The sequence below is a fragment of the Sus scrofa genome, chromosome 7, assembly GCF_000003025.6.
Source record: "Sus scrofa isolate TJ Tabasco breed Duroc chromosome 7, Sscrofa11.1, whole genome shotgun sequence".
Lineage (NCBI taxonomy): Eukaryota > Metazoa > Chordata > Mammalia > Artiodactyla > Suidae > Sus > Sus scrofa.
In genome coordinates, this window is record NC_010449.5 from 29,902,089 (window position 1) to 29,930,015 (window position 27,927).

The 27,927-nt window shown below is 46.3% G+C and overlaps 1 protein-coding gene across 1 annotated transcript; it reads right to left on the reverse strand.

The window, feature by feature from the left end:
* Nucleotides 1-27,714, reverse strand: C7H6orf125 (uncharacterized protein C6orf125 homolog). Its single transcript, NM_001243451.1, has 4 exons — nucleotides 27,561-27,714; nucleotides 3,839-3,913; nucleotides 2,946-3,015; nucleotides 1-178 (listed from the first exon to the last, which is right to left on the reverse strand). Exons 1-4 carry the CDS (start codon nucleotides 27,696-27,698, stop codon nucleotides 51-53), a joined length of 411 nt encoding a protein of 136 aa, NP_001230380.1. The 5' UTR covers nucleotides 27,699-27,714; the 3' UTR covers nucleotides 1-50.

The window sequence follows — 27,927 nt, forward strand, 5'->3', positions numbered from 1 at the left end:
TGGGGGATTGGGGCGTTTTATTGAGGATGGCAGCAAACAAGACTTCGCGCTCAGGTACGCGGGCGCGACAAGGCGCGGGCCCAGGCCTTGTGTTTCTCCTCGGGATTCCTGGGGGCAAACCTCTCCTGCAGTTTCTTCCACACGCCTTTATCCATCTCCTTGAACTCATCCAAGGTATCTGCAAAGGGGAGACAGCAGACCAGGGTCTAAAATGGCTACATGGGTTGGCCCTCAGGACATCTGTTTCCACACAAGCAAGCCCTGGTTTTCAGTGTGTCCCCAAGAAAGCGGAATGGTGCTGCCACTTCCAGTCAGCACAACAGGTGGGAACAGGGAGTCCCCACAAATCAGGACTGCACCAGGCGCTGTGTCCTTATAGGGGCCCCTGCTCGCATCTGAGCAGTGTTCCACATCCAAGCAGCCCCTTCCACCCAGCTTCAAGTGATCACAAAGATGGTGCTGCAGCGTCAGCCACGAGGCCCACACAGCCTTATCTCCATTTTTCAGAGGTGGAAACAGGCAGAGTGGGGTTAAGGAACTTGACAGGTCACATGGCAAGGAAGTGGTGAGGCTGGGATTGGAACCCGTGTTGGGAGTGGAGCAAGCCCCAGGGGAGGCAAAGACCTGGGCCTCTCAAGCAAATCAGCTGACCTCTAACTCTCCAGCTCCTCCTTTGTAAAGTGGAAATAAAAACACCTGCCTCCAAAGGTGAACCTTTTAAAGGAAATAATAGGGAGTTCCCATTGTGGCGCAGTGGAAATGAATCCAACTAGGAACCATGAGGTTGAGGGTTTGATCCCTGGCCTCACTCAGTGGGTTAAGGATCCAGTGTTGCCATGAGCTGTGGTGTAGGTTGCAGACATGGCTTGGACCCTGCGTTGCTGTGGTTCTGGTGTAGGCTGGCAGCTGTAGCTCCGATTTGACCCCTAGCCTGGGAAACCCTCCATATTCAGTGGGTACAGCCCTAAAAAGCAAAAAAAAAAAAAAAAAAAAAAAACGAAATAATGGGAATAACATGGCTGGCACTGGCCTGTGCTCAAGAAAAGGAAAAGGTAGGTCTCCTCACAGTGAAGGCAGCAGGTGCCCTGCCAGCCAGTGGGCCCCGTTTAAACGCAGGTCTGCACCACCCTCCCCCCAAAATCAAGGACTGAGGTGGAGGTCCTCAGTCTGAGACCCAATAATACCATGTGGGGCTGACAGGCCACTGCAGCTGCATCTCCCCACTCGCACCCCCGACCCCCTGCCCTTCCCCCACCCAGCAGTGACAACTAAAATGGTCTCTAGACCAGGCCACACACCGGCCCCCAGCTGAGAAGCACTGGTCTAAAGTCTCTTGGGCCTAAAGTTCTATGATACCTAATTTCACATAACACCAAACTCCATAGCCTGGATTTCCAGTTGTTAATGAAAGTTCTGGAGCAAACAGTTTTTCTAAACAAAAAGGTCACTACACTATTAGCATCCATCACCAGTGGGCTCACAACCTCAGCCGTGAGCCCAGCATCCACCAGAGGACTTCCCCGAAGTCCAGGTGCCCTCATGGGGCACGCAATGGGACACTGAGGGGTCCCTGTCCACGGACAGGCCATTGAGCACCCCCTAGGATTGCCATGACCCCAAGTCAAGGTGGATACACCGGGACCCAGACTTGCCGGCCCTCAAACCCTCACTGCAAACACTGTGAGGGGCGTTCCTGCCCCGTCAGAGACGTTCGGGAAGCTCACTCCATGGTCCCCACGAAGCCCTGCAGCGTGCTGGGCAAATGTGACCCGTTCCCTTCCTGGGGCTGAACCCTTAGCCAGGACAAGCTGCTGCCCATGCCCACTGGGGTGGGAGGGGGGATGTCCTACCTCTCCCTCCTTTGCTGCGGCCCCTTCTCCCCCCAACTCAGGATTCCAGGGTTAACTGAGGGCGGAGGCTCAGCTTCTGGAAACTCTTTCCATTCTAATTCAAGTTCGAACCTGGCTCAAAGCCTCACAATGACACTGCATCTATGCTGGTAATTAAGTGGGCCAGGGACTTGGGGATACACTTATTTGTGTGTGTGTGTGAGAGAGAGAGAGTGAGAGTGTTTGTGTTTACTTTTTAATTGCCAAAAAGGTAATTCTTGCCTGGCCAAAGTATCTTTACCCCAGTTTTCCACAGTGCTGTGACAAAAACCAGGATCAGAGTTGATAGACAATAGCAGATTGTCAGGAGGTTAAGCAGGTTGTTCAGGAGGTTAAGAGTTCTCTGGAAGCCTACATCCTCAAAACTTAGTTGCTAAAGGCTGCCAGAGGAACAGGAAAGAGAAATTTCTAGAGTATCAGAGGCAATGTTTCAGGGCCATGTCCTCCCAGAAAAGATTAGCCTATTTTTACATATGGTGTCCTTGGCAATAAAAATAGTAAATTTCCCCCTGTCGCCACCCCTATGTCCCCTGCAGCGACAATGCAGATGGGGAAGTGAGGAGGGGATGAGCTATGCAGGGTGTTTCTTTTCTTGTTAACCAGAGTCAATGACTCCAAAACACACCTAGTTAAAGCCCTATCTAACCCACAGACCAAGTCCCCTGGGTCAGATAACTCTTAGGCGGATATCCCCATACACGTTTATTGAATGGCTTCTTGTTTTAATTAAAACCCTCATTGTTTATAAAGCCCCCTTAGGACCATAAAAATACAATTATTTTCCTTCCATCCTGATTTCAACTACTTCCATTTGGCAAATACATATTCCCCTGCTCCCTGCTGCCCAGCCTTGAATTTGAAAGCTCTCAAGACGGATTTTCTTTTTTTAAACAATGTCCTTGACTGTCTCCATATTCTATAGCCAAAAAGCATGAGCCCTGGAGCTCCAGAACTTCCTCTGGGCCGTTCCACAGACTTGCCATCAGCAAACTGCTTATTAGGCAACCCCCTTGGGCTCATCTGCAAGCCAAGCAGAGGGCAGCCGCGCTTCCGTACCTGTGGACAGGATCAGCTTGTACTCTTCCAGGGACAGCCCACTGAAGCTGGTGTCTCTGGGGCGAGGGTACTGGTCAAGGCAGGGCGGGGAAGAAGAGATGGAGAAGAGATTAGTTGTGCAGCAGAATTCGAGGCCGGAGGACCGGGAGAGAAGCTGTGTTTGACCGCACTTCACCCCCCATGAGCGCCCAGGGTGAGGCTGCAGGTGAAACAGCGCCACCTGGAGGCCAGGCTTGGCCTCGGCAGGACCAGCATCACCTGGAGGGTGAGCCGGGCTTGCACACGGGCCCTTGAACCCTCTCAGAAAGCAGCTGTGGTTCAGAGGCTTGGGTGGGCCCACGATCCTGCACTAACCAGCTCCCAAAGGTGCCCTACTGCTGCTCTCACTTTGAGGTGCGACGGTTTGGAAGGAATCCCTTTTTCGTGCAGGTGAGGCTTCCGGCCATGTATGTTGGTGCAGTGACTGAGCACATTTTTCAAGAGTGGGTAAAAAACACTAAACAGAATTTGACAGCAACCCTGTCAGGGCAGAGGAGAAGCCCAGCTTGGTCTACAGGACTTTGCAAGCCACCCCACTTTGTCGCAGAGTGTGCGGAAGACCAGTTCCCTCAGAGGGGATGGGAGCACACATGGAGAGCAACAGCTGTCAGAGTGGGGTGTTGAAGCACACACTGGCAGAGAATACACATGCTTTTATTCAAAATTATAAGCAGCTTTCATTTAGGTGAACTGAAAGCCTCTACCAGGTGCCTTTGTTGGCTTGGCTGAAATTAATGGTAACATATCAAAGGGGCAAAACCGTAACTCTTTACAACACATGGCCTAATCAAACTACACACATTCTCATTGGCAGTCTGGTCAGAGGCTGGGATACAAAAGGCTGGCCCACTCACCTTGTGTTTGTAATAGTTTGAATGGAGCCGAGCTAAGCTCTCGTACATCTGATCACAGGCCTCGGGCTCTGCAATCTGAAAAACAAAGCAGCCCCAGGAAAGTGAGCAGCCATTCCTGCCAGCCCCAGCCCACCTTGATCCCCAGGGAAGGGCCCACTGAGTAAGGCTTTCACAGGTACAGGCCTGCAGTGATAGCTCTGTCCCTTGGGGAGCGATGACAATCACTTTTCTGGAGTACACGCCCCACCTCAGCACCCCCCACCCCACCTGCAAAAACACCTGGCAACAAACATTTGCCAAGCACCTGGACCTCTGGGCCAGCATGCCACCGCAGCAGGAGGTGGGGTGGGGTGATGCGAGGTGGCAAATGTCAGAGGAGGGGGCCGTGCACTCAAGCGGTTGGTGGATGTTGGGAGGGAGGCTATGCTGGGTTCTAAAGGATACACAGGAGCTGGGGCGCTGAGGAGAGAGTGAGAGGGCCTTCCTGGTGGAGGGGTTGGGGTGCCCTCTAGGCCTTGGACCCGAGCATCAGGCTGGCAGACTGAACATGCAGGTAAAAGAGTCTGAAGCAGGGAAAAAGAAAGTTTTTTTTTTTTTTTGTCTTTTTAGTGCCACACCCTCAGCATATGGAGGTTCCCAGGCTAGGGGTCTACTGGAGCTGTTGCCGCCGGCCTATGCCAGAGTCACAGCAATGCCAGATCCGAGCCATATCTGCGACCTACACCATAGCTCATGGCAACACCAGATCCTTAACTCACTGAGCAAGGCCAGGGATCGAACCTGCAACCTCATGGTTCCTAGTTGGATTCGTTTCCGCTGCGCCACGACAGGAACTCCCAAGAAAGAGCTTTTTAAGTTAAACCTTTAATATGAAATGCATGAAAAAAAAGATTCTTTTATGAAAGGCAAAATCACCTGAGCTTTCATCTGTGCTAAATGGGAAGCTGCTGAAATTTTACAAGAAAAGGAACATGGAGAAAGCTTTGTCTGAGGATGAGACAGTGAAGGGAGGTGAACCAAGGGGTGGGTCCGGTTGGGTCCTGCCAGGAAGGACAAGGCCCAGAGCCCGGAAGCCTCCCACTGGAAAGGGGGGAGAACTACCTGCTGCAAATTCCAGGGAAGGCCCAGCCACAAGCAGGTACAGGTGCTCTTCCCCTTCCATACTCTTCTGTCCTTGCTATTATTTAGCTATAGTTCCTTCAGTATTCTGCCAAGAATTTGGAAAGCTCCCCAGAACGAAACTTTCTCTTTAGTGTTTCCCCAGGATTCAAATGAAGGGTTTTTCCAACCTAAAGCCTTTCTCCAAGAAGGCAGAGCATAAGTAAATCAGTAGTTAAGTGTTTTAACAAGGCAGCGCTGCTTCCACCTCCATGTGTGCATCAAATGAAGTCCCCATTTTACTCAAAACAGATGATCCTGTCCCTGGGTCCAGGCCACCCATCATGAGGACACCCAGGCAGCACATCAGAAGAGAAGGGCGATGGGCTACAAGGAAGCCAGCATTTTTGAATAACCATCAAAGGCATTACTTGAGTGGACTGGGGCTAAGGGCCGACAAGGAAGGATGGAGGGAAACTGTGAGGCTGGTGACTGAGCGCTGACTCCCTGCGGGCGGCACCTTGGGGGAGAGCCTAGCTGGAACAGAACTGGGCAGCACGCTCCCGGGAGGAAAGCACTTTGAACGTTCTGTCTTCAGCGGAGCACGCAGAACTAACCAGATGACAGACAAACAGAAGGCACAAGATACAAGAGAAAGAGAAATAGCAGCCAAATTTTCAGAAATCAAGAGATTAGCAAGATAACTGTGCTCCATCTTCTGCCTGCTCTCCTCACACCTGCACAGACTTGTTCACTTTTATGTTTAAAAAAGCACCTATGTGGACCCGGCCCGAGACTAAGCAGGTCTGTGGGCCTGGGGGAGATGTGGAGCCAAACTGCCTGATTTGGGCCCCATCATCTGTCAGCGATGGGCCATCAGGCAAATCAGCCCACCCTACTCCACCCCACCCCTGACACTTCAAATAATTTGCCACATTTCCTTTACCCTTCTCTATGTCTTTACATACTTATTTTTCTTCTGATCCCTTTGAGAGGAAATCAGGCACAATAGGTCCCTAACAGGTCAGTGTGCTTCCTGAGAATAAGGGCATCTTCTTACATAAGCACAGATCAGTCATCAGGTTCAGGACACTCGGCCTTGACACTTCCATCCAGTCCATCGTCAGTTGTCTTGGTCAGAACCTTGGGGCCGGGGGCCCTACTACACTACCTCCCAGGTCCCTTCCTCCTCGCACCTGTGAGAGGTCCCCGCCTTCCTATCTTTCTCGAATTGACATTTCTGAGGTACACTCGCCAACTTAACTTTTCCTGTAAAAGAGAAGATAATAATAGTCCCTATTTCTGGAGTTCCCGTCGTGGCGCAGTGGAAACGAATCTGACTAGGAACCATGAGGTTGCGGGTTCAATCTCTGGGCTTGTTCAGTGGGTTAAGGATCTGGTGTTGCTGTGGCTGTGGTGGAGGCCGGCAGCTGTAGCTCCGATCAGACACCTAGCCTGGAACCTCCATATGCCGCAAGTGCGGCCCTAAAAAGACAAAAAGATCAAAAAAAAAAAAAAGTCCTTATTTCTGAGGGGTGTGAGGATAAACAAGGTAACATGTGGACTGCTCTGAACTGGGGCTGGACCTGGTGAGGGATGTGGCAGGCAAACACCCATGGGAAACACAGCCTTTGCTGCACCCCACAAGGGGAAAGAGACTTCAGGACAATCCAGGTGGCGACAGGGGACCCTGCCTGGGGCCACGCAGGGTTGGGGGAGGCCACCAGAAGGAAGTGGGGGCCCCAGGCCCAGGATGGCAGTGAGGATACAGCAGGGATCAGTGCACTGGCAGAGGTGATGGGGGGACGGGAGATGGCCAAGCTTCACTCGGACCTGGCCTGGCCCCCGGCCCCCAGCATTCCATGATCAGTCAGCGGGGGCCGCACACCGCCCCCCGACACTGCCCTTCCCTTCCTACCATACCTACCTTTCTAAGCAGGCTCCCGAGAAAGGCATTCACACGCTGACTCCCCCCAGCACCCTCCTGGACCCTTATTAAACCTGCACCCCCAAAGTCCTGCCCCTAGGAGCCCCTCCTGCTTCTCCCCAAATTCACCAGGGGTGCAGCCGCCACCCGCTGCACCCTCTGGGCAGGCAGGGGGTCCTCTTCTTCCCCAGCCCTTCTTGCCTCTGTAGGCAGCAGGGGACAGGTCACCATACAGAGCACTGCTCAAAAGCCAGAATGACCCTCTGGCCTCCTGTACTACTCCTCTCAGGATTAGAGAGACAGCCTCCCAGATACTTGACAGATGCCTGGAGCTCAATGACAATCCGGGAGGAACCAAACACCTAAGTGCCTATACATCATCAATCACCAAAAACTGACCCTGTCAGCTGATTTCCCATCTGGGGTCAGGAGGCTGTACAGGCAGCTTGGTGGAGGTTATGGGAGTCTGAGGTGTGTCAACCTTCAGCCACGGCATCACTACCTAAGAAGAGATGGAGCTGGGGCCAGTTCTTGGTCCCTGGTCACCCCAACCCAACTTGGCAGTTAGAAAGTGGTCTCGGAGTTTCCATCGTGGCTCAGCAGAAACCAATCTGATTAGCTTCCAAGAGGACACAGGTTTGATCCCTGGCCTTGCCCAGTGGGTTAAGGATCTGGTGTCCTGAGCTGTGGTGAAGGTCACAGATGTGGCTTGGATCCTGCGTTGCTGTAGCTGCGGCACAGGCCAGCAGCTACAGCTCCAATTCAACCCCTAGCCTGAGAACTTCCATATGCTGCGAGTGCGGCCCTAAAAAGACCAAAAAACAAACAAACAAACAAACAAAGTGGTCTTATTTACTGCTTGAAAGTGCATCAACAGAGACACCTATCTAATTCCAGAAGCTTCACCCTGGCCCACATCCCACTTTGTTCAGACTCCAGCACATATGCATTCCTGAATGTTGAAACACATTTTTCCTGATGAAGTGTACTATGCACTATTAGAGATAGTCTAACATACAAGCTTTAAATTACCTGGTTTCACATTCACACCTAATGAGATTACAGACATTTTAGGACTAATAGCAGCGCTGGGTTTGAAAAAGGCAGCAGTGGGATATTATGAAAAATTCAGCTCTGCTCCCTAAATGTGAATAAAATAGATGTTCAACTGACAAAGTGTCCTTTACGGCTCAATTTTTGCTCCTTTTGCATTTCCCCTGCTCGGTCGTCAGTAAATTTCTCTTTACCATATTAAATTTTTATACATACAAATCTATATCACAGCTGCAGGCACTGATTTCGATTTTCCAAATTGAATTTTGGGTGGTGATAGCAAATGGTACATCGGCCCCTATTCTAGTCACACAAAGGGACGTATGAGCACTTTTGGCAAAGGGTGTCACAAACTGCTTTGTTAATTAAGGTAGAGTTGGATCTGGTCCAGGAAAATCTACGAAAGGTTTTATGACTTGGTAATGAACTTCTGGGGCTTCTACTCCAACAATGGGGAGCAGACCCTGCCCCTGACAGGGCTGTGACAACCACAGAGCACAGAGGAGGTCTTGCTCAAAATCCAGTGCAGGCTCTGGTCACCACACCACCAGCCACACACCCCCTTCAAGGGGACAACGGCCAACACACCCTGAGGAAAGATGTGGCAGCATCCCTACCAAAAATAGCCCTTGCACCCAAAATATCAGACACAGGGAGGGTCCCACATAGAAACTGCTTTCCAAGAACACAGTAGCTAACTGTTTCTCCTAAAGCCACAGAGTCAGAGAAATATAAGTAAAATGAAAAAGCAGAGGAACTACTCCCAATTAAAGAACAAGAGAGGAGTTCCCATGGTGGCGGAGTGGTTAACGAATCCAACTAGGAACCATGAGGTTGCGGGTTCGATCCCTGGCCTCACTCAGTGGGTTAATGATCCGGTGTTGCCATGAGCTGTGGTGTAGGTCGCAGACATGGCTTGGATCCCGCGTTGCTGTTGCTCTGGCATAGGCCGGTGGCTACAGCTCTGATTTGACCCCTAGCCTGGGAACCTCCATATGCCGCGGGAGTGGCCCAAGAAATGTCAAAAAAGACAAAAAAAAAAAAAAAAAAAAGAGAGAGAATTCCCCTGAAAGGCCAATGAACAGACCTCTTCAGTCTAATAGCACTAAATTCAAACAGAGGGAATAAAAATCCTGAAGGAATTAAGACTATTGATAGAAATGCAGATCACTGGAACAAGGGGCTGGAAACTATAAAGAGGAGTCAATCAAAATCAGACAACTCAACTGCTAAGATGAAAACTGAGCTAAAGGGAACAAACACAAACTATTTAATGCAGAGGAGCAAATAAGTGATCTGCAAGATCACCCAATCAGAACGGCAGACAGAAAAACAAATGGGAAAAAAAAATGAGAGCAACATCTAAGACCTATGGGATAAGATAAAGTGGGACAATCTATGCATAATAGAGATTCCAGAAGGAGAAGAAAGAGAAAAGGGAATCAAAAAGAAAACTTCCCAAACCTAAAGGAAACAGATATCCACATACAAGAAGCACAGAGGGTCCCAAACAAGATGAACCTCAACCCTACACTAAGACATAGAATTAAAATGGCTGAAGTCAGGAGTTCCCATTGTGGCACAGTGGAAACAAATCTGACTAGTATCCATGAGGCTGCAGGTTCCATCCCTGGCCTTTCACAGTGGGTCGGGGATCTGGTGTTGCTGTGAGCTGTGGTGTAGGTTGCAAATGCAGCTCAGATCCCGCATTGCTGTGGCTGTGGTGTAGGCCAGCAGCTGTAGCTCCAATTTGACCCCTAGCCTGGGAACTTCTATATGCCATGAGTGTGGCCCTAAAAAGCAATAAATAAATAATTAAATAAATAAGTAAGTAAAATGGCAAAAGTTAAAAGAGGGGATTCTAAAGGTATCAAGAAAAAAACAGAGTTACTTACAAGGGAACCCCTATAAGGCTGGCTATCAACTCATTTCTCTATAGAAATATTGCTGGCCAGGAGTTCCTGTGACGGCACAGCAGAAACAAGTATGACTAGGAACCATAAGGTTGTGGGTTTGATCCTTTGCCTCACTCAGTGGGTTAAGGATCCAGTGTTGCCATGAGCAGTGGTGTAGATCACAGATGTGGCTTGGATCTGGCATTGCTGTGGCTGTGGTGCAGGCCAGCAGTTGTAGCTCCAATTAGACCCCTAGCCTGGGAACCTCCATATGCCATGAGTGCGGCCCTAAAAAGCAAAGCAAAAAAAAAAAAAAAAAAAAAAAAAAAAAAAAAAAAAAAAAAAAAAAGTTCCTGGCCAAAGGCCATGGTAAAACATATTTAAAGTCCTAAAAGGAAAAAATCTGCAACCTAGGATACTCTACCCAGCAAGATTACCATTTAAAATATTAGAGAGATGAACTTTCTCAGACAAGCAAAAATTAAAGAATATAGCAATACTAGACCTATCCTAAAAGAAGTATTGAAAGGTCTTTTCTAATAGAAAAGAAGCAGGGATCTATAGGAAAGAGAAAATCATAACAGGAAAAGCAGATATATAAAAGGATTATAAATCACATAAATAAATCAGAACATATTTTTTTAAAAAAACCCAAAACATGCTATGAAAATGACTGTAACTACAATAAACAGCAAAAGGATAAAGATGAAAATGTAAAACAGGATATCAAAATCATAAAACATAGGGGAGGTGAATCAAAAAAATGTAGATTTTTAAGAATGTGTTTAAAGAGTTCTCTTGTGGTGCAGAAGGTTAAGGACCTGGCACTGTCACTGCAGTGGCTTGGGTTGCTGCTGTGGCATGGGTTCAATCCCTGGGCTGGGAACTTCCACATGTCGCAAATGTGGCCAAAAAAAAAAAAAAAGAATATGTTTGAACTTATGTGACTACTAGTCTAAAGCAAGTAGGCACAGTAATGGGTTAATATACTTGAAAACTAGGATAACCACAAATCAAAAACATACAACAGATTCACAAAAACCAAAAAGAAGAAAACTCAAGCATAATACAAATGAAAACCATTAAAACACAAAAGAAAAAATAAAAAGAAAGGAACAAAGAAGAAAAATAAAACTGGAGTTCCCATTGTAGTTCAGTGGGTTAAGGACCCAACGTAGTCTCCGTGAGGATGTGGGTTCTACCCCTGGCCTTGCTCAGTAGGTTAAGGATCTGACATTGCTGCAAGCTGCAGCATAAGTCACAGATGCAACTTGGATCCTGCATTGCTGTGGCTATGGTGTGGGCTGGCAGCTGCAGCTCTGATTTGACCCCTAATCCAGGAACTTCCATATGTCGCAGGTATGCCCATAAAAAGAAAAAAAAAAAAAAAAAATATATATATACACACACATATATATATAAAATCAACTAGAAGACCAGATTTAAAATGGCAATAGGAGTTCCCGTCGTGGCGCAGTGGAAACGAATCTGACTAGGAACCATGAGGTTGCGGGTTTGATCCCTGGCCTTGCTCAGTGGGTTAACGATCTGGCATTGCTGTGAGCTGTGGTGTAGGTTACAGACACGGCTCGGATCCCATGTTGCTGTGGCTCTGGTGTAGGCTGGCAGCTACAGCTCCGATTACACCCCTAGCCTGGGAACCTCCATATGCCGCGGGGGCGGCCCAAGAAATGGCAAAAAGACCAAAAAAAAAAAAAAAAAAAAAGGCAATAAATACATACCTATCAATAATTACCTTAAATTTCAATGGACTAAATACTCTGATCAAAAGACACAGAGTGGCAGATTGGATAATAAAACAAGAGCCTATGAAAGGCTGCCTACAAAAGACTCACTTTAGGGAGAAGGACACAGATTAAATATGAGGGAATGGAAAAAGACATTTCGTGCAAATAGAAATGAAAAGAAAGCAGAGGTTGCAATACTCATTTCAGACAAAACAGACCTTAAAACAAAGGCCACAGAGAAAGATACTATATAGATGTTCCCTGGTGGTCTAGAGTTTAAGGATTTAGTGTTGTCATTGCTGTGGCTGGGTTAGATCCCTGACCCTAGAACTTCTGCATGCCACAAATGTGTCCAAAGAAAAATACAAAGGATGGTATATAACGATAAAAAGATCAATACGAGAAGAGGATATTATGCTTGTTAACATACATGTACCCAATATAGAAGCATATGAATACAAAAAACAAATCCTAACAGACATAAAGGGAGAAATTGACAGGAACACAATAACGTAGGAGATTTTTTCTTTTTTTTTGGTCTTTTTGCCTTTTCTAGGGCCACTCCCGCAGCACATGTAGGTTCCCAGCCTTGGGGTCAAATTGGAGCTGTAGCCACTGACCTACACCAGAGCCACAGCAATGTGGGATCCGAGCCGTGTCTGTGACCTACACCACAGCTCACAGTAACGCCGGATCATTAACCCACCAAGCAAGGCCAGGGATTGAACCTGCAACCTCATGGTTCCTAGTCAGATTCGTTAACCACTGCGCCATGACGGGAACTCCAACAGTAGATTTTAACACTTCACTGATGTCAATGGACAGCTCTTCTAGACAGAAAATCAGTGAGACAGCAGAGATCCTAAATGATACAGAACAGTTAGACCTAACTGATATTTTCAGGATGCTACATCCAAAAAAATCAGAATACACATCTGTTTCAAGTACACATGGAACAGTCTCTAGAGTGGGTCACGTACAAAACAAGCCTCAACAAATGTAAGAGGATGGAAATTATTTCAAGCATCTTTTCTAACTACAAAGCCATGAAACTACAGATCAACCACAGAAAGAAAAACAAGAGAAAAAGATTACATGGAGCCAAAACCTATTACTAAAATACCAATGGGGCCCAGTAGAGGGTTGATCTCCAGAGTTTCTATAGAGCAGAGGCAGCAGATGGTGGCCTGCAGGCCTGTTAGTGAGGCAGCACACTTTTTTTTTTTTTTTTTTTTTTGGGTCTGTCCACACAGGATTGCCAAAACGATGTTTTATTATTAAATTCGTTGTGAACAGCTTCCACTTTGTGAGGCTGCAAGGAGAGGTCCGCAATCTGGAAGAGGCTCTCACCCAACCATGTCGGCACTATGATGTTGGACTTAAGAGCATCCAGAACTGAAAAATGATGAGAATTGTAAGACATGTATCCAAGAACATGGAATTACTTTAGAAAATTGTTTCAGGGGAGACGGGATTAAGATGATGGAACAGAAGGACTGGAGCTCAACTTCTCTCATAAAAACAACAAAATTACAACCAAATGCTGAACAAACTTCAACCAAATAAATGGACTGGAGACTTTCAAAAAGATATCCTACTCCAGAAAACAAAGAGGAGGCCACATCAAAAAGTGGGAGGGGTGATCACGCAATGTAAACAACCTCATACCTCCGGGGTGGGAAGCCCACAGACTGGAAAGTAATTGTTATCACAAAGAGTCACCTACAGGAGTGAGAGTTCTGAGGCCCACATCAAGTCTCCACGTCTGGGATCTGGCACTGGGAGAAAGAGCCCCCAGAGCATCTGGCACTGAAGGCCAGTGGGGCTTGTGTGCAGGAGCTCCATGGAACTAGGGGAAACGGAGACCCCATTCTTAAATGGTACACACAGACTTTCATGTACACTGGGTCCCAGGGCAAAGCAGAGGCTCCATAGGAATCTGGGTCAGACCTGACTGTGGTTCTTGGAGGATCTCCTGGGAAAACAGGGGGTGAATGTGGCTTGTTGTGGGGGGAGGACATTGGAGGCAGAGCTCTTGGGAATATTCATCAGTGTGTGTTTCTCTGGAGGTGGCCATTTTGGGAAAATATGACCCCATCCATCAGTGCTGAGGAACCCCAGGCCAAACAATAATCCAGGTGGGATCACAGCCCCACCCATTGGTAAACAGGCTGCCTAAAGACACCCCCCCACACACACAGCCGCCTATAATCTCACCCAGAGACAAAGCCCTACCCACCAGAGGGATAGGAATCAGCCCCACCTACCAGTGGGCAGGCACCAGTCCCTCCCATCAGGACTTACAGCAAGCCCCCATATCAACTTCAGCCACAAGGGGGGCAGGCATCAGAAGTAAGAGAGGCTACAACTCTATTAATAGTCTGCAAAAAGGACACCACACCAAAAACCTATAAAAATGAAAAGTCATAGAACTATAACTCAGATAAGGGAGACAGAAAACCCCCCAGAAAAACAACTAAGTGATCTGGAGATTATCAGCCTCCAGGAAAAAGACTTTAGATTGATGATGCTGAAGATGGAAATAAATTGGAGGCAAAGATTGATAATTTACAGGAAACGTTGAGCAAACAAATACAAGATTTAAAACTTAAGCAAGCAGAGATGCAAAATACAATAACTGAAATAAAAAAATTCATTAGAAGCAACCAACAGCAGAATATAGGAGGCAGAAGAACGAATAAGCAAGGTGGAGGACAGACTAGCGGGAATCACTGATGCAGAACAAAAAAGAGAAAAAAAGATGAAAAGAAATGAAGAGAGTCTTAGAGAACTCTGGATGATGTTAAACACACCAACATCCGTATTATAGGGGTACCAGAAGGAGAAGAGAAAAAGGGACAGAAAAAACATTCAAAGAGATAATAGCTGAAAATTTCCCTAATATGGGAAAGGAAGCACTCACTCATATCTGGGAAGAAGCACTATGAGTACCATATAAAATAAACCCAAGGAGGAACACCTCAGACACATATTAATCAAACTGATCAAAATTAAAAACAAAGAGAAAATATTGAAAGCAGCTAGGGAAAAAAAACAAATAACATACAAGGGAACCCTGATAAGGTTATTGGCAGATTTTTCAGCAGAAACTCTGCAGGCCAGAAGGGAGTGTCACAGTATTAAGTTAATGTCATGAAAGGAAAAAACCTCCAACCAAGATTACTTTACCCAGCAAGGCTCTCATTCAGATTTGAGGGAGAAATCAAAAGCTTTATCTGTAAAGATAAGCAAAAGCTAGGAGAATTCAGCAACACTAAACCAGCTTTACAACAAATACTAAAGGAACTTCTCTAGGCAGAAAAGAAAAGGCCACAACTAGAAACAAAAGTACCTCAAATGACAAGGCTCACCAGTAAAGGCATATATATAGTAAAGGTAGGAAATCATTCACACACAATTATGTTACTAAAATCAGAAATCAGAGTTCCCGTCGTGGCTCAATGGTTAACAAATCCAACTAGGAACCATGAGGTTGCGAGTTCAATCCCTGGCCTTGCTCAGTGGGTTAAGGATCTGGCGTTGCTGTGAGCTGTGGTGTAGGTCACAGATGTGGCTTGGATCCTGTGTTGCTGTGGCTGTGGTGTAGGCTAGCAGCTACAGCTCTGATTGGACCCCTAGCCTGGGAACCTCCATATGCCATGCATGCAACTCTAAAAAAAAAGACAAAAAAAAAAAATTGTGTGAAGAGGAAGGTACAAATTTAGGACACTGGAGATGCACTTGAAATTAAGAGACCAACAACTTAAAACAATCTCATATATATATATAGACTCCTATATCAAAACTTCAGGGCAACTGCAAACTAAAAATCTACAATTGATACACAAACAAATAAGAAATATCAACTCAAATACAACACTGAAGATAGTCATCAAACCACAAGAGAAGAGAACAAGAGAAGAAGGGAAGAAAAAGAGCAACAAAAACAAATCCAAAACAGTTAATAAAATGGCAATAAAAACATACATATCAATAATTACCTTAAATGTTAACGGACTAAATGCCCCAACCAAAAGACACAGGCTGAACGGATACAAAAACAAGATCCATATATATGTGGTCTTTAAGAGACCCACTTCAGTTCTAGGGACACATACAAATTGAAAGTGAGAGGATGGAAGAAAATATTCCATGCAAATGGGGATCAAAGGAAAGCTGGAGTAGCAATACTCCTATCAGACAAAATAGACCTTAAAATGAAGAATATTTTAAAAGGCAAGGAAGGACATTACATAATGATCAAAGGATCAATACAAGAAGATGTAACAATTGTAAATATATATGCATCCAACATAGGATCACAATATATAAGGCAATTGCTAACAACCTTAAAAAGAGAAATTGACAATAACACAGTAAGAGTGGGGGACTTTCACACCCCACTTACAGCAATGGACAGTTCATCCAGACAGAAAATCAATAAGGAAACACAGGCCCTGAATGAAGCATTAGACCAGATGGACTTAAATAGATATTTGTTGGACATTCCATTCAAAAGCATCGGAATACAAATTCTTCTCAAGTGCACACGGAACATTCCCTAACATTGATCACATGCTGGGCTACAAATCAAGCTTTGGTAACTTTAAGAAAATTGAAATCATATCAAGCATCTTTTCCAACCACAATGCTATAAGACTGGAAATCAACAACAGGAAAAAACTGCAAAAAGCACAAACAAGTGGAGACTAAACAACATGCTACTACACAACCAATGGATCACTGAAGAAATCAAAGAGAAAATTAAAAAATACCAAGAGGCAAATGACAACAAAGATACAACACTCCAAAACCTATGGGATACAGCAAAAGCAGTTCTAAGAGGGAAGTTGATAGCAATACAAGCCCACCTCAGGAAACAAGAAGAAGCTCAAATAAACAACCTAACTTTAGTTAAAGCAGCTAGAAAGAGAACAGATAAGACCTAAAGTTAGTAGAAGGAAAGAAATCATAAGATCAGAGCAGAAATCAATGAAATAGAAATGAAGAAAACCACAGAAAAAAAATCAATGAAACTAAAAGCTGGTTCTTTGAAAAGACCAACAAAACTGATAAACTCTTAGCCAGGCTCATCAAGAAAAAGACAGAACTCAAATCGATAAAATTAGAAATGAAAAAGAAGTTACAATAGACATCACAGAAATACAAAGAATCATAAGAGACTACTCATGCAACTATATGCCAATAAAATGGAAAACCTACAAGAAATGGACAAATTCTTAGAAAAGTACAATCTTCCAAGACTAAACCAAGACGAAATAGAAAAGATGAACAGACCAATCACAAGTACTGAAATTGAAACAGTAATTAAAAAAACTTCTGGGGAGTTCCTGTCGTGGCACAGTGGTTAATGAATCCGACTAGGAACCATGAGGTAGCGGGTTCGATCCCTGGCCTTGCTCGGTGGGTTGAGGACCTGGTGTTGCTGTGGGCTGTGGAGTGGGTCACAGACGTGGCTCAGATTCCGTGTTGCTGTGGCTCTGGCGTAGGCCGGTGGCTACAGCTCTGACTAGACCCCTAGCCTGGGAACCTCCATATGCCACGGGAGCAGTTCAAGTAAAGGCAAAAGGACCAAAAAAATAAATAAATAAAAAATAAAAAATAAAAAAACTTCTGCGTCATGGCGCAGTGGTTAATGAATCCGACTAAGAACCATGAGGTTGCAGGTTCGATCCCTGCCCTTGCTCAGTGGGTTAAGGATCTGGCATTGCCGCGAGCTGCGGTGCAGGTTGCGGACGCGGCTTGGATTCCATGTTGCTGTGGCTCTGGTGTAGGCCTGTGGCTACAGCTCCGATTCGACCCCTAGCCTGGGAACCTCCATATGCCACGGGAGCAGCCCTAAAAAAAGGCAAAAAGACAAAAAAAAAACCAAAAAAAAAAACAAAGATGACACAGATGGAAAGACATACCATGCTCGTGGATTGGTAGAGTCAATATTATAAAAATGACTATCTCACCCAAGGCAATCTACAGATTCAATGCAATCCCTATCAAATTACCAAGGACATTTTTCACAGAACTAGAACAAAATATTTTAAAGTTTGTTTGGGAGCACAAAAGACCCAGAATAGCAAAAGCCATCCTGAGAAAGAAAAATGGAGCTGGAGGAATCAGGCTCCTTGGCTTCAGACTATACTACAAAACTACAGTCATCAAAACTGTATGGTACCGGCACAAAGGCAGAAATACAGATCAGTGAAAGAGGATAGAAAGCCCAGAATTAAACCCACACACCTACAGTCAACTAATCTATGACAAAGGAGGCAAGAATATACAATGGAGAAAAGACAGCCCCTACAATAAGTGGTGCTGGGAAAACTGGACAGCCGCATGTAAAAGAATGAAATTAAAACACTTCCTAACACCATACACAAAAATAAACAAAAAGTGGATTAAAGACCTAAATATAAGACCAGATACTATACAAGTCTTAGAGGAAAACAGGCCAAACACTTTCTGACATAATCCACAGCAACATCTTCTCAGATCTACCTCCTAGAGTAATGACTATAAAAACAAACAAATGGGACTTAATTAAACTTAAAAGTTTCTGCAAAGCAAAGGACACTCTAAACAAAACAAAAAGACAATCCACAGAATGGAAGAAAATATTTGCAAATGACACGACCGACAAGCAGGATTGACCTCCAAAATTTATAAACACATTCTTCAGATCAATACCAAAAAAATGACCAACCCATCAAAAAATGGGCATAAGATCTAAACAGACAATTCTCAAAAGAAGACATACAAATGGCCAAAAAACATATAAAAAGATGTTCAACATCACTCATTATCAGAGAAATGCAAATCAAAACCACTATGAGGTACCACCTTACACCAGCCAGAATGGCCATCAGCAAAAAGTCTACAAACAATAAGTGCTGGAGAGGGTGTGGAGAAAAGGGAACCCTATTACACTGTTGATGGGAATGTAAATTGGTGCAACCACTGTGGAAAACAGTGTGGACATTCCTCAGAAAACTGAAAATAGAAGTACCATTTGATCCAGCAATCCCACTCCTGGGCATCTATCCAGAGAAAACCATGACTCAAAAAGACACATGTATTCTGATGTTCACTGCAGCACTATATACAATAGCCAAGACATGGAAACAACCTAAGTGCCCATTGACAGAGGAGTGGATAAAGAAGATGTGGAACATATACACAATGGAATATCAGTCAGCCATTAAAAGGAAAGAAATAACAGCATTTGCAGCAACATGGATGGACCTAGAAATTACCATGCTAAGTAAAGTCAGTCAGACAATGAGACACCAACATCAAATGCTATCACTTACATGTGGAATCTAAAAAAACAGCACAGGAGTTCCCGTCGTGGCACAGTGGTTAACAAATCCAACTAGGAACCACGAAGTTGCAGGTTCAATCCCTGGCCTTGCTCAGTGGGTTAAGGATCTGGTGTTGCCGTAAGCTGTGGTGAGGGTCGCAGACACAGCTCGGATCCCATGTTGCTGTGGCTCTGGCGTAGGCCTGTGGCTACAGCTCTGCTTAGACTCCTAGCCTGGGAACCTCCAAATGCCTTGGGAGCGGCTCAAGAAAAGGCAAAAAGACAAAGAAAAATAAATAAATAAATAAAATAAAAAAAAGGCACAATGAACTTCTTTGCAGAACAGATACTGACTCAAAGACTTTGAAAAGTTTATGATTTGCAAATGAGACAGGTTGGGAGGAGGGGGGATACACTGAGGGTTTGGGATGGAAATGCTATAAAATTTGGTTATGATGATTGTTATACAATCAAGTAATAAAATTTTTAAAAACCCTGTAATAAAATTAAAAAACAAACAAACAAACAAACCCAGTGGGTCAATGATGAAATCACAGAGAATTAAAAAATACCTTGGAGTTCCCGTCGTGGCACAGTGGTTAACGAATCCGACTAGGAATCATGAGGTTGCGGGTTCAGTCCCTGTCCTTGCTCAGTGGGTTAATGATCCGGCGTTGCTGTGTCTCTGGCATAGGCCGGTGGCTACAGCTCCGATATGACCCCTAACCTTGGAACCTCCATATGCCGTGGGAGCGGCCCAAAGAAATAGCAAAAAAAATAAAAAAATAAAAAAATAAAAATAAAAAATATCTTGAGGAGTTTCCCTCGTGGATCGGTGGTTAACAAATCCGACTAGGAACCATGAGGTTGCGGGTTCGATCCCCGGCCTTGCTCAGTGGGTTAAAGATCCGGCGTTGCTGTGAGCTGTGGTGTAGGTCGCAGACACAGCTCAGATCCTGCATTGCTGTGGCTGTGGTGTAGGCCAGTGGCTATAGCTCCGATTAGACCCCTAGTGTGGGAACCTCCATATGCTGCGGGAGTGGCCCTAGAAAAGGTAAAACGACAAAAAAAAAAAAAAAAAAAAAGGAGTTCCCATCATGGAACAGCGGAAACTAATTCGACTAGGAATCATGAGGTTGCGGGTTTGATCCCTGGCTTCACTCAGTGGGTTAAGGATCCAGTGCTGCCGTGAGCTGTGGTATAGGTTGCAGATGAGGCTCAGATCTGGCGTTGCTGTGACTGTGGTGTAGGCCAGTGTCTGCAGCTCCGATTAGACCCCTAGCATGGGAACCTCCATACGCTGCGAGTGCAGCCCTCAAAAGACGAAAACAAAAACAAAACCTCCCTACAAAGTACAGGACCAGACGGTTTCACTGGAGAATTCTACCAAACATATAAAGAAGAGCTTATACTAATTTCTCTCAAACTCTTCCAAAAAAGACTGAAGAGGAAAGAACACTCTCAAATACATTCTATGGAGCCACCATCATCCTGATAAACAAAACCAAAGACACTAGCAAAAAAGAAAATTACAGGCCAATATCTTTGAAGGGTATGGATGCAAAAACCCTCAACAAAATACTAGCAAACAGTATTTAACACATAAAAAGGGTCATAGACCATTATCAGACTGGATTCATCCCGGTGTCACAAGGGTGGTTCAACATTCGCAAATCAATCAACATTACGTACCACACCAATGAAAGAAAAGACAAAACCCACATAATTATCTCAACAGATACAGAAAAAGCATTTGATAATATCCAACATTCACGCATGATAAAAATTCTCACCAAAGAACTATAGAGGGAACATATCTCAACATAATAAAAGCTATTTATGGAGTTATTGTTGTGGCTCAGAGAGTTAAGGATCCGGCATTGCTGCAAGCTGCAGCAAAGGTCACAGATTTGGCTTGTTCTGGTGTTGCTATCGCTGTGGCATAGGCTGCAAGTGCAGCTCTGATTCTACCCCTAGCCTGAGAACTTCCATATGCTGCAGGTACAGCCGTAAAAAGAAAAATAAAGCTATTTATGACAAGCTCACAGACAACATAATACTCAAGAGTGAAAAGCTGAAAGCCTTCCAGCTAAAATCTGGAACAAGACAAGGATGCCCACTCTCTTCACTTTTCTGCCCCTCCCCCCATTCTCACCACTTCTATTCAACATAGTATTGGAAGTCCTAGCCACAGCAATCAGATAAGAAAAAAAAAATAAAAGGCGTCCAAATTAGAAGAGGTACAACTGTCATTTTATAGAGATGATATTGTACCCTACATATAAAACCCAAGAGACTCAACACAAAAACTATCAGAACTGATAAACAAATTCTGCCAGGTAGCAGGAGATAAGGTTAACATACAGAAATGCATTGCATTTCTCTACACTAACAATGAAATATTAGGAAGAGAAACTAAAAAAACCCCCCAAAACCAACCAAACAAAAAAACCCTATAAAAATCCTGTCAGGAGTTCCTGTCGTGGCTCAGTGGAAACGAATCCGACTAGGAACCATGAGGTTGTGGGTTCAATCCCTGCCTCACTCAGTAGGTTAAGGATTTGGCATTGATGTGAGCTGTGGTGTAGATCACAGACACAGTTCAGATGCTGTGCTGCTGTGGCTATGGTGTAGTTTGGCAGCTGTAGCTCTGATTTGACCACTAGCCTGGGAATCTCCATGTGCCATGGGTGTGACCCTAAAAAGCAAAAAAAAAAAAAAAAAAAACTTTTTTTTAAATAAAATCATGGGGGAGTTCCTGTTGTAGTTCAGTGGTTAACGAATGCGACTAGGAACCACGGGGTTGCGGGTCCGATCCCTGGCCTTGCTCAGTGGGTTAAGGATCTGGCGTTGCCATGAGCTGTGGTATAGGTTGCAGACGTGGCTTGGATCCCATGTTGCTGTGGCTCTGGCACAGGCCAGTGGCTACAGCTCCGATTAGACCCCTAGCCTGGGAATCTCCATATGCCACAGGAGCGGCCCTAGAAAAGGCAAAAAGACAAAGAAAAATAAATAAATAAAAATAAAAAAATAAAATCATGGGAAAAAACAAACAAACAAACCAAACCTAGGAACAATCTGACCAAGGAGGCAAAAGACTTGTATGATGAAAACCACTGAAAATGTAAATCACTGATAAAAGAAACTGATTATTCAAAGAAATGGAAAAATATCTCAAACTCTTGCATTGGAAGAATTAATACTGTTAAAATGGCCACACTGGAGTTCCCACTGTGGTACAATGGGTTAAGATTCTGACTGCAAGAGTTACCCATTGTGGCCCAGTGGGTTATGAACCTGATTAGCATGCAGGAGGATGCAGGTTCAATCCCTGGCCTCAGTGGGTTAAGGATCCATCGTTGCCATGAGCTGTGGTGTAAGTTGCAGTTGTAGCTCAGCCTGTGTTGCTGTGGCTGTGGTGCAGACCAGCAGCAGTAGCTCTGATTCCACCCCTGGCCTGGAACTTCCATATGCTGCAGGTACAGCCCGAAAAAGAAAAAGAAAAAGAAAAAAAAGAATCCGACTGTGGTGACTTGGTCGCTACAAAGGTACAGGTTCAATCCCTGGTGTGGTACAATGGCTTAAAGGATCTGGTGTTACTGCAGCGTAGTTCACAGCTGTGGCTCAGATTCAGTCCCTGGCCTGGGAACTTCCACATGCCACAGGTGTGGCCATAAAAATAAAAATGAAATTAAATGACTATAAAGCAATCTAGGATTGAATGTTATCCCTATCAAATTACTCATGACATTTTTCACAAAACTAGAACAAGTAATCCTAAAATTTATATGGAGCCAGTAAAGACTCAGAATTGCCAAAGCAATCCTGAGGAAAAAGAAACAAAGCTGTAGGCATAACCCTCCCAGACTTCAGACAATACTACAAAGCTATAGTAATCAAAATGACATGGTACTGGCACAAAAGCAGACATATGGATCAAAGGAACAGAGAGCCCAGAAATAAACCCACACACCTAAGATCAATTAATCTTCAACAAAAGAGGCAAGAATATAAAATGGACAAATTCTTTTCAGCAAGTGGTGCTGCTGGGAAAGCTGGAGAGCCCCATGCAAATCAGTGAAGTTAGGACACTCCCTCAGATCACATACAAAAAATAAACTCAAGGCTTAAAGACTTAAATATAAGGCATGACACTATAAAACTCCTAGAACATTCTCTAATATAAATCACAGCAATGTTTTCAGCATTTTTTTTTTTTTTGCTTTTTAGGGCTATACCCTCAGCATATGGAGATTCCCAGGCTGGGTGTCAAATTGGAGCTGCAGCTGCAGGCCTATGCCATAGCCACAGTGACAAAGGACCCAAGCTGCATCTGCAAACTACACCACAGCTCACGGCAATGCCAGATCCTTAACCCACTGAGGCCAGGGATTGAACCTGCAACCTCATGGTTCCTAGTCGGATTCATTTCTGCTGCACCATAATGGGAACTCCAGCATTGTTTTCTTAAGTTTCTCCCAAGGCAAAAGAAATAAAAGGGGAAAAAAACCCACTAAAACAAAAAAAGAAATCATACCTAATCAAACTTAGAAGTTTTGCACAGCAAAGGAAACCATAAACAAAATGAAAAGACAACCTATGGACTAGGAGAGGGAAAAAAAAAACCAACACCAATTTCGCGGCTCAGCAGTCAACAAACCCAACTAGTATCTATGAGGACGCGGGTTTGATCCCTGGACTTGCTAAGTGGGTTAAGGATCTGGTGTTGCTATGAGCTGTGGTGCAGTTGGCAGACACAGCTCGGATCCTGTGCTGCTGTGGCTGTGCCTTACAGGAGAAGCACCTGCATTTTAAACATGCCTGGAAAACCAGTCTGAACATGATCTCAATGCCCTGTAGCTCCACCCGGGGCTGGGGAGATTGGGACACCTGCAGCCCTCAGAGCTGAATATCCCCACAGTTGCTGTGCAGTGGGCTCAATATCACAACTAAAAATAGCATTATCTGTCTGCAGGCCTTTCCTTCAACACTTGACTTCAGAGGACCTACACACAGAGCTGTTATGCTGAGATGGCATCACTACTGCCCACAGGTGCCAGGCTGCTAAGGAGCAGCTCAGCCACACGGAGGCCACACAGAGGCTTGCTGCAGACCAGGCTTGGCCAGGTGACCCGGAAAACAGAATTACATCAAACCTTTCAAGACTCCTCTGAGGAGTGAAGCATCAGCTACATTACTGCCAACCCCAGACGAAGTTCAACTCCTTCCAAACAGGGGCGACATTACTTAAACCTGGATATTTAACACAAGGGTGAGTGAGCCTCTTTCCTGGGTGGCAGCATCTCCAAGATGCTCCCCAGAGCCGTGCCCCATGCCAGGTAAGTTGGTTCAGCCAGGGACCTCTCAAGAAGCTGCCTGTGCGCCTAACGATCTCATTACAAGGGCTTGCTCCTTCCTCAATACTTAAGCCAACAATTACAGTTGTTTAGCCTTCCCCCACGTTGTGATCCTTTCATTAAGCTCTCAGTGCTGCAGGGAAGACATGTTCCCAAAAGGAAGCTGAACTGAAAGGGCGAACTTCCCAACCTGCACAGCAGGCTAGAGGAGAAGGGGATGTCAAGAGTGTTCCTGCCTCCCACCCCTGCCTCCTGGTGGGCTGGGGGGGCACCTGTGAGGGAGTTGGTGCCAGCAGTCCTTGCTCCACTCCGGCACAGGTCTCAAAGATTCACCTGCTTGCTAGTGTTCTGGCTTTTCTGGCCGGTATCCTACCGAGGCCGGTCTTCTTCCCGTCTGCACTGGGAGCAGTGCCTGGGCTACAGAGAAGCAGGTGGGTACTCACAGGGATTCTTTGCCAAAACTGACCCTGGTCCAGAAAGGTTGGAGCAGGAAATGAGGGGAAGGGAGTGGCTTGAAGTTCATGGACAAGAGGCCTTCCTAACAAGAAGTAAGTCAATCAGGCAGGAAGGAGGCAGTGCCAGGCCAGGCAGCTGGGTCTGTGTCTCGCCAGCCTTGCCACCTAACTCCCAGGGAACCCACGTACATTGTTTCACTTTTCTCATTTTGTTTCTTGGTCTGTAAGATGGGAACTGTGAGATGACCTCACTCAGCTGGACTGAGGACTGAACTAAATGAGACCAGGCAAGCATGCTGTGTGGTGCACGTTCAGTGCTACTGTGGCAGGAAGCCCAAGGCCGAAGACTGCCTGCCTCTCTCTCCTGGAACGAGGTGCGGGGCAGAGCTGCCCCCTCCAGGCCTGTCTTCCTGACAAGTGGCACAACCATGGGAGCTGCACACCCATCAGCCGACCAGGTCTACTGCCTGCTGGTGGCTGCCAGCCTAGCAAAGAACCTACCAGAGCGACCTTTCTCTCTCAGTCCGGGGGTGTGAGGGGAAGTAATTGACAGGACTGCCCTCAATTCCAGCAAGGGACTATTCCTCCTAAAGATCACCACAAGCATTCACTGAGGCCAGGCACCTTCTCAGGTGATATCAGGATGAGGTACCAGGAGGTCCTGAGTCATGTGTCTGCTGCCATCATGACGCCCTGGCTCACTCCACCAGGGCACATTCATCAGCCACTGTGGAACCATCACTGAGCGGTGACTTGCACCTGCAGCCATGACTCAAATCTGTGTGGGCCTCTGACTCATCGGAGCCATTTCCCCAGGTGATGACAAAGGATGGCAACTCCAAAGAGAACACTCTGCCCTCCTTTCCTGGCCCCTCGCCCCTCTCTCACTAACAGTCTAGTTGGGGAAGGTCACACCCTCACTGCTTCTCTGCTGCCTGGTCCCCCGCCCTCCAAATTCCCTCAGAGTAAGTCCCGTGAGCTCCCTGGTGATCAGGACCAGGTTCTGCCCCTCATCTGCAGTTCCCGCAGTTCCCCAGTGAGTAAGCCTGCAAATTCATTCTCACCACTCAGGACACAGAAATATCCCCTTCTCACTCTTTGCAACTTCTCTCCATCTAGTTCTGCTACACCTGCAACTATATTCAAATGATTTTTGTCTCATGAGCCACCACCAATCATTTATGTAACCATCCATTCATTTACTGAGTGTCTTTTATGTGTGAGGAACTATGTGAGACACTATGGGGAGAAAGATAAAAATGGAACAACCTCTATTTTCAGGAAGCTCGCACCAGAAATACATAGGGAGCACAGCCCTAGAAGGCTTATGGGATTCACAGGATTGGGACTAGCTATGATTCTTGCCTGCAAAATCTTTATCCTTTGGGCCAGTGAAGAGCACTGTAAGAAGTGTGAGGCCTCAGTGTGGTGTCACACACCCCCACACCCTCCCCAGCCCTAGTCAGACACTCCATCCATCCCAACACCCACCCAGTGCTTGTCCCCATGATGCCACTGGGCATGTTCTTGCTCTACTAGGTGGGCTGGCTTGGCTCCGTGTAGCTAAGTTGCAAAAGACCATGTTCCTACTTTGACAGCTGTGGCCAAATTTTGCAAAAGTCACTTCCTCAGACTGTGTATGTGTGTATATGCTATCTCATAGGCCTGACCTCTCACCCGAGCCCCAGGCTCAAATATCCTACTGTCTACTTGACATTTCCACTCAGAGGTAACAGCACTCTGCATCTCAAGTTCAACACGTCTAACACCAAACACAAGATGTTCTTCCCACATCCCACCTGTTCCTCATCTAGTCTTTCTCATCTCAGTTAATGGCACCACCTTCCACCCAGATGCTCAGGCCAAAACAATCTAGGTGTGACCCTTGGTTCACCTTTCCTTCTATCCTGCATCCAATGTATCAGGGAAACCTGTGGCCGCAACCTTCCACGGCAACCTCAATCCAGCCACTTCCCTCTCCTGGGCTGCCTTCTGCATCCACACCACCATTTCTTGCCTGGGCTGCCAGAGTAACCTCTTCTCCAGCTGACTGCTTCTATTCTTGCCCCCCTATAATCCATTCACTACTACAACCAGAGTGATCTTTAAAAAAAGTAAATTAGGTCACATCGGCCCCGACTAAACCTTCCCAGCTCAATGGTCTTATGATAAAATCCACCTTCTAATCAGAGCCTGTCTTTAAGACCCTATCATGGAGTCTTAGGGTCTTTTACGAGGCAACTGAATATGACTAGCACCCATGAGGACGAAGGTTTGCTCCCTGGCCTCACTCAGTAGGTTAAGGATCCGGCGTTGCCATGAGCTGTGGTGGAGGTGGCAGACGCGGCTCGGACCTGGCGTTGCTGTGGCTGTGGTGTTGGCCAGCAGCTGTAGCTCTGATTCGACCCTTAGTCTGGGAACCTCCATATGCCACAGGTGCGGCCCTCAAAACACAAAAGCCGAAAAAAAAAAAACCACAAAAACGCAGGTCTACTCAAACGCAGGGGCCTGGGGTGAGGACAGGGCTTTGGCTATCGGTCACCACACAGCACTGTGAGGTACGGTAGTGTCAGGGGAGGAACAGACTGCCACAGGTACTGCGCCTAGAATCATGGAGAGCTTTTAAAAATACTGAGGCCAAGGCCTGCCCCACACTCTGATTCGAGTAGGTCGAACGACCCAGGTCTCCAGATTTTTAAAAGCGTCCTAGAACTCCGAGGGGTACGTTGTTAAGAGCACGGAGCCGTCCACGCGCACGTGTGGCCGAGGGAACGGCGCGCGCATGCGCCGGGCCCGCCACCGGCCCGCCCTGCCTTGTCCTGCCCCCCTACCCCCCACGCCTTCCCGCCGCAGGCGGTCCCCACACTGTGTCACCTGGGTGTTCTCTCCCTCCCGAAAGGCCTGCGCTACCCGCTGCCGCAGATAAGCGCCCAAGTCCCGGCCCCGTTTGGTCTCGTCCAGCGGCCATTCCTCACAGAGCCTGAGAAAACGCCGGTAGCGGCTGGCCGCCATCTTGGGCCCCGCGTGTCCCCGCCCCCGAGGGAGGAGTTGGCGCAGACGGAAGGCGTTTGCGCACTAAGGACCTCTGGCTTTCCGAGGAGCTGGCGCGGGAGGGAGGAGGGAAGAGGGAGGAGGGAGGGAGCATGCGCTCCTTCACCGCGCTCGCCGCATTCCGGGTGGGGGCGCTGCTCGCTTGCCCTGCGAGCCGAGCTAATTCAGTTCTTGTCCTTCTGGAACCAGC